The 10,845-nt window shown below is 34.2% G+C and overlaps 1 protein-coding gene across 1 annotated transcript in view; it reads left to right on the forward strand.

Moving 5' to 3' along the window:
• Positions 1–10,845, forward strand: part of RTTN (rotatin) — a 74,284-nt gene that overhangs the window by 53,047 nt on the left and 10,392 nt on the right. Inside the window, exons 42-48 of the mRNA XM_026039744.1 lie at positions 848–942; positions 2,396–2,473; positions 4,237–4,363; positions 5,576–5,778; positions 7,605–7,872; positions 9,043–9,146; positions 9,522–9,591. Of these exons, the coding sequence (XP_025895529.1) occupies positions 848–942; positions 2,396–2,473; positions 4,237–4,363; positions 5,576–5,778; positions 7,605–7,872; positions 9,043–9,146; positions 9,522–9,591 (945 nt within the window). The remainder of the gene's footprint in view (positions 1–847; positions 943–2,395; positions 2,474–4,236; positions 4,364–5,575; positions 5,779–7,604; positions 7,873–9,042; positions 9,147–9,521; positions 9,592–10,845) is intronic.

Here is a 10,845-nt window from a genome sequence, read left to right on the forward strand (position 1 = left end):
GGGGTTTTTTTTTTTTTTTTTTTTTTTTTTTTTTGTCATCAGAACTGTCAAATAGTGGAACAGGGTGCCCAGAAACATTTTCCAGTCTTTGTCCTTATTGGTTTTCAAGACCCAACTAGATAAAGCCCTGAATAACTTTGATATTAAAGGTGACTGCATTGAGCAGGAGGCTGGATCTCTGGAAGTCATCTCGTCCAGCTTGTTTTATCTCGTGATTCTACGGTTTCCCTCGAGGGCTCCAGGTCACAAGAGCCTCGCTTAGTACTTTAAGCTCTGAATCACCTGCATGTTTGCTTGCCTTTGTCTCTACCTCAGGTGTACCAAATCTACAAAGAGTAGGGGGAAGACTTGGGTAAGATGTGTGTTTATTTGCTCGAGCTTCTTGAGGTTCAGCCTTTGAGTTCCTAGGCAGCATTGTTGAAGATGTTGAAAAGTATGACTTGCTGTCCTCTTCCCCGCAGGTCTTTCTCTGCAGCTTCTGCAGCTCTTTCCATCTTTGACAGCTGTCTGCCTTGTTTTTGCAGCCAATGGAAATGCAGAATTAGAGATATTATAGTCAGAAAAATCATCAAAAATCATCTCCTCTACATCTTATCAGTTCTTCCCTCTTCGGGAGTTTATCCCACAGAAATCAGTGGCAAGAGGAGTTACCATCATCCAGTCACATTCAGTCCATTTGAAAGTGTGTTAGTTACTTTCTGAAACCAAAAAGATAGCTATATTTCTTGAATTTAGAGAATTTGATCATCATTTGGTCACCCTTAAATTTCAGTTCAGAGGATAACACAAATCAAGGTGATTTCAAGAAAGCTGCATGAWCCTGATTTTGTTTTTCTTCCCCCTCCAGCTGACCTAATAGACAATTGTATAGAACAGATGAAAYGTATTCATGCACAGATGAATTTGGATTCCCTAAAACCTGGGAAGACGCAGAGGAAAAAGGTAACAATAAAATCTGTAATAGGGCATGTCCAGGCTTTTTAGTAGGGCAAATACTGTTGGCTTTTCGTCGTGGGTGAGAGTAAGCGGCACCCTACAGGGGATCCCAGGTACTGGCGGCTCTTTAGGAACCTGTGAGTTTAGAACTTTTCCTCCACTTGCCTGTCCCCCACCTTCAATTTCTCCCTTGCCCCGTGTTATGTTCACTGGGTCTTGACCTTCTTTCCCAGCAACGAGACTTTCTTCTCATTTTCCTAATCCTTTTCTTTTAACTGCTGAGAGATATAATGTATTTGACTGAGCTTCATTCTAGGGAAAAATGGAAGCATTTTACCTGGAGATTCCCTTCCTCTCATGAATTAATTACACTAATGCCAACAAATGGCATTAAATAATTTATTGTAATCTGATTAATTGAATATATTATTTATAATGCATATATAAATTCTTGAAGGAACTGTTTAATGTTTGCATTTTGCTTGGTTCAAAATGGGTCAAACCTATCATAGAAGGCAGCCTTAATGATGACTTGCATGGTGCTCTTCCACTAACTAGACTTTATCATTGCTGTTTTTAAGAGAAACTTTTACTTCATCACTAAGTCATCAGCAGCCCATGATATCATTTAAAGCAAGTGTTGTTGCTTCCATTTATTGGAGATTAATCCTGAATACTATTTTACTTGCATCTCTGTTCCTTCATGCTTTAAAAAATCAGAAAAGCAGAAAGCTTCCTGAGGTGAACGAGCTTATGGAAACTCGATCGTCTTTCAGAATTGTTTTACCATGTCAGCCACTTAAAAGTTAGAGGTCAGCCCTGGCTGGAGAGAGTCCTTTAGTGTCACAGCACAGCCATGAAGACAGATATGTTGTTTACTTGCATAGTTAAATCTCTGTATAGCACCTACCTCTTAAAAGGTCTGTATTTATCTTCACAATATTCTTATCAGGCTGAAACTATTTCTATTTCCAATATTAAGGTTAAGGAAGTAAGACACAGAGAAGATAGGGATTGATTAGTGTGACCAAATATAGAGATCTGCAAGATATAGCTAGTTTATCCTTGTTTTATATCCAAGGAAGAAAAATAGATGCTTTTAGGCAGTGATTCATCTGGCTCGTTTTAGAGGTCTGTTTTATAACAGAATAAATCATACCCCAGAATTGTTTCCTTCTACCCTTTCATTAGTTGTAAGGGAAATGGAGCTCTGCCTTACAGATACCTGTATTTAGCTGGACCTGTACCCCCTGGAAATACTGTCTGTGAGTTATGAAGAGAAATGAGGATGACACAAGTAACTTGCTGTAAATGTCTGCCCTGCACATGCATGTCTGAATGTTTAAAGCTAGGTAAGATGAATCCTAGCCAAGATGAGATCTTTGACATTTTCTTCTCCATTGCACAAAATTAGTTCTGTCTTTATGCTGATAATCTTCAAATACTTTCATGTAAATAGGAGGATGGCCTTATCAAGCAGTTACAGGGTGCTATGCAGCTTCTCAGAAACTGCCTCTTTGAAAATGAAGAATGCAAAGTAAGTATTATTTATGTCACCACATTAGTGAATAAAGATCATAAGTTTATTTTACTTYGAAAATATTTTCTAGTTGACTAGATTTAAACTTGGTACTAATAGCAAGAAATAGTTCAAGTTTCATTATTATTTCTACCGTAGGAATATTTTACACATTCATTAGATAATCGAGGCTGATAATGAAACATTGTGTCCCAAAGATTGCAGATGACAGTCATCCTTTATATCTGTTTCTGCTTGGTTAAAAATCAATCAATCCAATTTTCAAAGTAGATAACATGAAAAATGGATTTGAAGAAAGGTGTGGAGCTGTAAGAAAGGAGAATCAGAAAGCCTGTAAGGACTTAAAAAAAAAAAAAAAAAAAAAAAAAAGGTTATAAAAATGGGATATTTCAAATATATTTTCCTTACCTTTCCTTTCCTTATAAAGCCTTGAGTGTTAATTTGCCATTTACTTTTCCTACAGTTCTCAGTTAAATTGTAAAATAGTAGTGGTAAAATAATAGTGGTAAAATAATTGGTAAAATAATCATTTCTCTTGCTTAGAATCATTTTTTTTTTTCATTTTTCATGAATCATCATTTCTATATGCTTGTCAGTATTTCTATTTCAGTTCTTATCCCTATTAATTTTTTTATATGGCTTTGTTCAGGAACAGTAAGGAATAGCTTGGTCAATGATGTGTTTATTTTCAGGTCATTTTTTCTTTCCTAAGTCAGCCTTGTGATGCAAGTTCTGCTGCTTTTAGCAAAGGTCTTGGTGGAATTTGGTGGAAGATTTGCAGACCTCTCAGGAATCCCGCTCTTGAGGGCATTTGTTTAAAAACTGTTTTTGCGTGTTCAGAACAGCACTTACATTATGGGTCCGAATAAGMTATTGGGTTATTCTTAAGGTTTCCATATCTCAGTGTTTTGGTTACAATGATTGAACCTCTGTCTTGTAGAACCAAGAGCTCTGCTTCACTACCACAGAGGCAGAAACTAGATGAGATTATTGCTGACTTTTTATTCAATATTCTTCAGCAACGGTCTACAGATACAGTTGTTGGAAGGAAGGAGGGTTGCTGTTGATAACTGAAGTGTCTTGCTTTTTTTGCTCTATAGAGCTCTGCTATCTATTCTCCTACGTCTCTGCTTTTTGAGTTCTAATAATTAGTATAATTAAGTAAGATAAAATTTTAGACTGGSAAACTCTTGCGTAATCACAGTTGGAATGAATAAGTGTTTTTATTTGTACATCTCACAATAATAAAAACATTTTAGAATGCTCCTAGGATAACATTAAGTATGGTTTTCCAGTACAGTGTGTTTACTTCCTAGCAAGGAATGGTCAGTAACTGTGTATTACAAAGTAAATAAAAATATCAATAAATATGAGAAAAATATCAATATATACATGAGAAGTTTCTAACAAAACATTTTAATGTCAAGATACATATGGCAAAGTATTGGTATACATATAACTGAGTGTAATTTTAAGGTATTCCTTGAAAAGAATTCAATTACAATATTTAAAATTGAAGATTGATTTTTAAGCAGTTGTCATTGGGAATTTACTTCACCACTCAAGTGAGTGTTGCTGCTCTCTGTAAAACTATTTAAAAGAACTAATGGGACAAAATGTGAAAATAAGATAAAAATATGCTTCCCTACTTTATTAAAAATATCTAAAGCAAATGTTATATATTTTTTTCTAAAATAATGAAGTCTTTTCCAAACTATTAAATTGTATTGTTCTCTAAATTGTTCCTCATACTCGTGCAGATGGCAGCACTCCAAGCTCATCTTGTTCCTGTCCTGCAGTCACTATGGCCATGGTTTTTACTGGATGACTCCTCGATGCAAACAGCTTTGCACTTGCTTTGTGTCTACACTGCAGACTATCCTGCAGGTATGATAGTCACTTCATGATATTATACCAAAACATATTTAACTAGAATAATGAGGATAGAAATAGTATAATAATGAAAAAAAAATGTTTATTAATACTATAAGAACAAAGGATAAAAGCAGTGGTCCATCACAGTCTGAGAGTTTTGGGTTTAATGTGTTCAGGACTTCTCAGTTCCTCTTTCAAAGTTTTAATAGCTAAATTGGGTTTAGCAAAAAACACAATTATATTAAAGGATTAAATAGTATTTAATACAAACCATGTCTAAAGGTTATGCTGAAGTCCTGCCAAACTGAGCAGTATACTGCAAAGATACCACTCTCAGGAGTTATATCAGAAAGAACCTATATCAGTATTTTACACTTTAGCCCTTATTGGTATAATTCTGTCTTTGACACATTCAATCTAGTTTAATTCCTTTATTAAAATTCACACAGTTATTGGGCTCAGTAACTTGGGATTGATTATAGTAGTTTCTATAAACATTCTCTTCTGATTGGAGTAAATCCTCTATTTCTTTTGATTTGTTTTGTTTTGATGAGTAATCCCCACTGTTAAAAGACTGTAGCTTTTTCTAGTATGAATTTTCCTTATTTTGTATTCTGGTTATTGACTGAGATTTGGATTCTCCAGCGGTTTGAAGAGATCTGTTGACTTCTCCTTGTCAAGCTTCTCTTGATTTCTCAAGAGGTAGCAGAGTTAAAATATATTAGCTGAAGACTCTGTGAGCTTTTTCTACACTCTTTTTAAGTTAATCTCTCCAGGCCCCATCACAGCTTGTGATGCTATTTTTCATGAACAACATATTCTTTAATTTGGACTGAGGAAACGGTTGTTGTTGACTAATGCATTACATTAGGAAATGGGCCTAAATTTCTGATGGTCCTTCTTACTCCTCAGTTGTATGACTCTAGGCTGCATTTTTATTTTTCCTTGCTAGTAAGGGAATGCAGTTTTAAATTGAAGTTTAGGGACTTCTTTTCTGGGCCAGTTTCAGTGTGTCACTTCCAATTCTCATACCAAATAACCGTGTAGTATCTTAGACTAAATGTTCCAAYTCCTAACAAAATAGTCAGAAATAATGCAGCAACTTCTCTTTGAAAGTTAAATATGCTCTGAGATTTTAGAACAATAATCTCCCATGCCTCTAAATTGTCACATTCTTAAGGTGTATGGGAAATTTGTATGTGATAGGGGTTTCTTTTCTTTAAGGCTGTAGTTCGCTTTGTTTGGCAAGCGCTGGGCAAGCGCAGCAGCTGCCGTCTCTCCGGAGTGGGGCTGGCAATTCACTAATGCACAACATCATGAAATTGGCTACGCCAGTATCCACTGATGGCAGCCCTATTCAGCTGGGGGTCTTTGGTCTGCTCTCCAACCTTGCCCTCTCACATGACTGTAAAGGTGTTATTCACAAGGTAAGCAGTAATATTCTTGAGCACTATGGTGGATGCAACCTCTTTCTCTTAATAAACCCCCAATTTCAATATGAGTCTTGGGATCACAGAAATCCTCCTGCAGGAAGGAAAACCCTTGGGACTTCTGAGTTTCGTTACTCTTCTGTCAGTGCAGCATATTAATTCAGTTGCACTCATAGTAGTGGGTACAGAAATTGCATGTAGAACTAAGCTATTTATATTTTCATTCTTTTTTATAATCTCTTAATTTCTTTGGGCTGCAGAATTTATATTAATCCATATATTATTGGATTATGAAAGTGAGAAAACAGTAGTATAAATTGTGAGTAAGTAGATGAGAAATTAAACATTGGATAAATAGATATACTTTGTGAAACATAAATCTTGATTAAAAATTAGTTTTAGAGAAGATGTCATATATATCAGTAATTGAGTGTTAAGTGGAAATCATTTTTTATTATAGAAACATAACTCTTTTTCCTTTTTAAATTGTACACTGAATGATCCTTAAATTGTTTTATCAAATGTTCCTAGAAAGATCTATTTTTTTCCTTTCTTTTATTCCTTTTGATTTTACTTTGATGTAATTAAATTTAACACCTTGAGACAGGGAGTTAAACTGTGTAGAAGTTTAGCCTGGTTGTGACCTAATAACTGCTCTTGCATTAACTAGTTTTATTAAAAGAGTATCTGTTTTAGCATCTTTTATACTATTGTAAAAGTACCAACAATTTCTTTCTTGGGCCCAGTTAGCTGATAGAAAAGAGGGAAAATATAATCATTTTATCAAAATACTTATGTTGAAATATGCTTAGACTGTTTCTGTTCTCAGATTTTTCTTCTAGAAAAGATATCTCAAATGCTGTATCTGTAGAAGAAAGTTTATTAGATTAAATATTTTGTCTGTAGCTCTCTTTAGAGTTCAGTCTAGTGTAATGCTACTTTTCTTCATTTACTCTCCCAGGCTTGCTTACATAAATCTAAGCACTGCTGATTTCTTTGGTTAAAAGCAACTTCCCAAGGCCATACTCATATGAATAAACCATAGCGAGTTTGTTTGCTGGGTTGTTTGTGTTGGCAGCCACATGTCAACATGCATGACTGTGATAGGTCTATGAGGATGATATGAGGATGGGAATATTTAATATTTAGTCAGGGACTCCCCTCCCGGCCCTTTTCTGTTGTAGCAGAATGTTGTTGTTTACCACATCGCCCTCTTGCAGTAGTGGAACAGAATTTCCCCTGTCCTGAATCTCTCCTTAAAGTGGAGATGGTTTGACATTAGGAATCATAATGTGTGAGATGTATTCAGACCAAGACTTTTTTTTTTCGTTTTTTTCTTCAAAGCTCACAAAAATGCTCTAGAGCCTTTACAAAAATGCTCTACTATGCCTAACAATGAAAGGGACATACTATACCCTTATGATTTGCTAATAACAAAACAGTAATTAACAAATTGAGAAACACAGCAACTACTCTACTGACTTTATTAAACTGCTTCCAACTTATTTTTGAGCAAAAACTCAGAAAGTATGAAACAAAGCAAAAGAATTATAGAGGGATATTGTGTTAAACCAACATTTATSTATCAGTACTGTGTAAGTTATTATTGAAGTAATGTCTTTTATCAAACTACATATTTAGACAAAATTTGGATCTCATTCATAAATAATTCTTTTAAATAGTCAGTAATAATGGATGTCTTGAAATATGTATAGTATGTACTTTTTTGGTCAAGTCTACAGATTGGAAGGTCAAACTGCAATGGACAAAGCATATAATGATTGAAATACCACAGTCTCACATGTTTTTCTTCCTTCTGACAGAGTAACTTTCTGCAGAACTTCCTCTGTCTGTCATTACCAAAAGGAAATCATAAAAATCTTAGTAATATGTGTGCTCTTTGGCTAAAACTGCTACTGAATATATCTTTGGGAGAAGATGGACAACAAATGATTATGAAGACCAATGGTGCATTAGACCAGATTGTGGAGATGTGTAAATATAAGCACAAGAGCAATCAGCATATAGCACTTCTTATTTTACATAATATGTGTTTTAGTGCAGCTAATAAGCCCAAGATATTAGCTAATGGTAAGTGTCCGGAAAGTATTGAAACTGAACTTTGAGCATGTCAAAAAATACCATATTTTCATTGCAAGTTGGATATTTATAAAAATAATTTTCATTATCAACATAGAAGTGATTATAGAAATTTTATTTTGACAGAAATATATGAATATGTAGCAAAAAATAAAAAGCAAATAGATAATTAACACATTTTCAGGTTTTATTCCAAAACTGATCATTTGAATAGGTAATAAAGCATGGCTGCAGGGTGTGTTTTTTTTTTTTTTTTTTTTTTTTTTTTTTTTTTTTTTTTTTCAGAGGAAGATTTGAAGAATTCTTTCAGTCATGATGAAATAGGCTAGTTTATAAATTGTAGTATTTTTACCACCTAATTTCCTATCTTTCAGTTGGACAGAACCTTATTAGTTCCAAGAGATCGTAGTTTTGGTAGTGACTTCAGTGCCTATGCTTAGCAACATAGGTTCACTCCATGATGTGCTACTGGGTTGTCTGGAAAAGCCATATTTATTTTCTTCGTTTAATTGCAAAGAAGACTTTTCTTCTTTAAGTTCTACCTAGGTCTTCTGTATTGTCCTTTTTTTTTAATGATGATTCACTGCATTAATTAAGTACACATTATTCATTTATATCACCTGCTGAATTTTATGAAGTGAACAAGCAGGCTTGAACAAGCAGAACAGTGAATCTAGGAAATTGAGCATCCTCAAGTGGAGTGGCGAATTTCTCATTACTTACAAATCACCTTCCTAGTAATTACTAAGTGAAAAAAGCAACATTTATTCTTTATCCCAATGTGGCCGTAATTGCAGTTACTGGGAATTGTAAAGCAGTTTTTCATGAAAAGGACTTAGTGATGAAAATGACTTATTCATAGATACCAACTATACATACATGTACATGTTTTATTATTTATGGTGCTTTTTTTTTGAAATTATTTGTTTTTGCTTCTATTTATTAACACTTAAGTACAATGAAGTGTGTTTACATATACAGGCATATTCAGTTAATCTAAGTTAATAATTTCTGCAGTTGCTGCTCCATCCCAGTATCTGTTATAGATATCATAGAAATAAGCATACTCCAGTCATAAAAATACTCACAAGTGTAAATACTTTTGTATACTTCTGATGTTTTTTGATAGGTAATTTTTTATTCTTTTTTTTTTCTCATTAGATAAAGCTATCAGTGTGTTATCTGCCTGTTTGGAAAATGAGAGTATTGATGTTCAGAGAATTGGTGCAGCCTCACTTTGGGCTTTGCTTCACAATTATCAGAAGGTTAGTATTTGCTAAACACTTTTTGCTTTAAAAAAGATTGCATTTGAAGGAAAAAATGTAGCATTACTTTTATTATCCTGTAAAGAATAGAATAACCTTTAAAGAAATAAAAATACAATTTATAGAAGCAATTCCAGTTTTTAATTGTAATCATTTGCTCAGGTCATGTTAAACAACATGAAATTGTGGCTTGATGTGGTTTGTGATTGTTTACCCAAATGTAATGTGTAAGCCATATTTTAGTTCTAAAATTCATGAATATCATACTCTGTGGTTGTTACTGTCATTTTGTAAGTAGATGTCTTCATTATTAAAGTGTCAGATATGGGGGAAAATTAAAATCATATTTTGTGTGTGTGTGCGCGCATGCAACAGGCAAAAGTGACCTTGAAGAATCCATCAATAAGAAGGAGAATAGATGAAGCTTATTCTTTAATGAAGAGAGGTGAGTATTGAACAAAATGTTTTCTACCTAGAAAAACTATGCCAGTCTGTAAAATTTCTATAAAACAGACTGTTAGTACATTCTAAGTTAGAGTATCACAGTCCAAAACTTTGAGAGATTATTTCTATCCCTAAAATAACTATGGTTTATAGTAAGGCATCTTTTAAATCAAGTTATGCTAAAATATCTCTGAGTTTAAAAAAAAAATATAAATAAGAGCTAAGAAATTGCCTACAATGAGTTTTAAAGAAATGCTGAGACATTTGTTTATGAGAGATTTACTCGTCAGGAAATTCAAATTTTCTGGCAGGACAGAATTGCCATAAAACTTCTATTGAAATCTAGCAATGTCCTAATGAGGAGGAGGTCTGTTTCTCCTAGCACAGCTCATGATAGTTCTTCTTCCTCTGCTATGAAACTCTCCTCCCTTCATTTCATCTCTCTTCTGTTGTTCCAAATTCATTATTTTCTAAGTTAACCATCAATCATAACATTATGCAACATTTTATTTACTCAGACTGCTAAAGAATAATACAGATGTATCTGTTTTCATATAGTATTTGTGGTATATGTATCAAATCACAAATCAGCAAGGTAGAAATTTACAGTTTCTACAGACTAGCGCTTCTTAAATATTGTTCTTTGTTTAATTTTATACTACATTAGAACATAAGATCTTATGTTCTTGTGAAATATTCATTTTGAATTAAAAAACTATTGACTGTAAAACACTTTATTGAACTGTAATCATAACCGTTTAGCATGCATTAAGTTTCTGAACTTGCCTACCCTAATAAAGCTTTGAACACTTCAGTGATGTCTGGGTTAATAATCAAGATGATCACAAGTGGACCACAAGTGGTTCATCCCAAGTGGAGGAATTTTTCAACACACCTTATGTAGGTTTATTTGTTTGTTTGTTTGTTTGTTTTTCCTTCCAAATTTCTCCTTCACATGGAGAAAAAAGGAACATAGTAACTAATATTTTGGCAACTATCAGGTCTACCTGTATCGTAATATGGCATAATCATAGAATCATAGAATGCCGAAGGTTGGAAGGGACCTCAGAGGTCATCGAGTCCAACCCCCCTGCTCATGCAGGGTCACCTAGAGCACGTGGCACAKGGCTGCGTCCAAGCGGGTTTTAAAGATCTCCAAAGAAGGAGACTCCACAACCTCTCTGGGCAGCCTGTTCCAGTGCTTTGTCACCCTCACAGTGAAAAAATGCTTCCTTAAGTTCCTGTGGAACTTCCG

The sequence above is a fragment of the Nothoprocta perdicaria genome, unplaced genomic scaffold (genome assembly GCF_003342845.1).
Source record: "Nothoprocta perdicaria isolate Ctin4 unplaced genomic scaffold, notPer1 scaffold_24, whole genome shotgun sequence".
Taxonomy (NCBI): domain Eukaryota; kingdom Metazoa; phylum Chordata; class Aves; order Tinamiformes; family Tinamidae; genus Nothoprocta; species Nothoprocta perdicaria.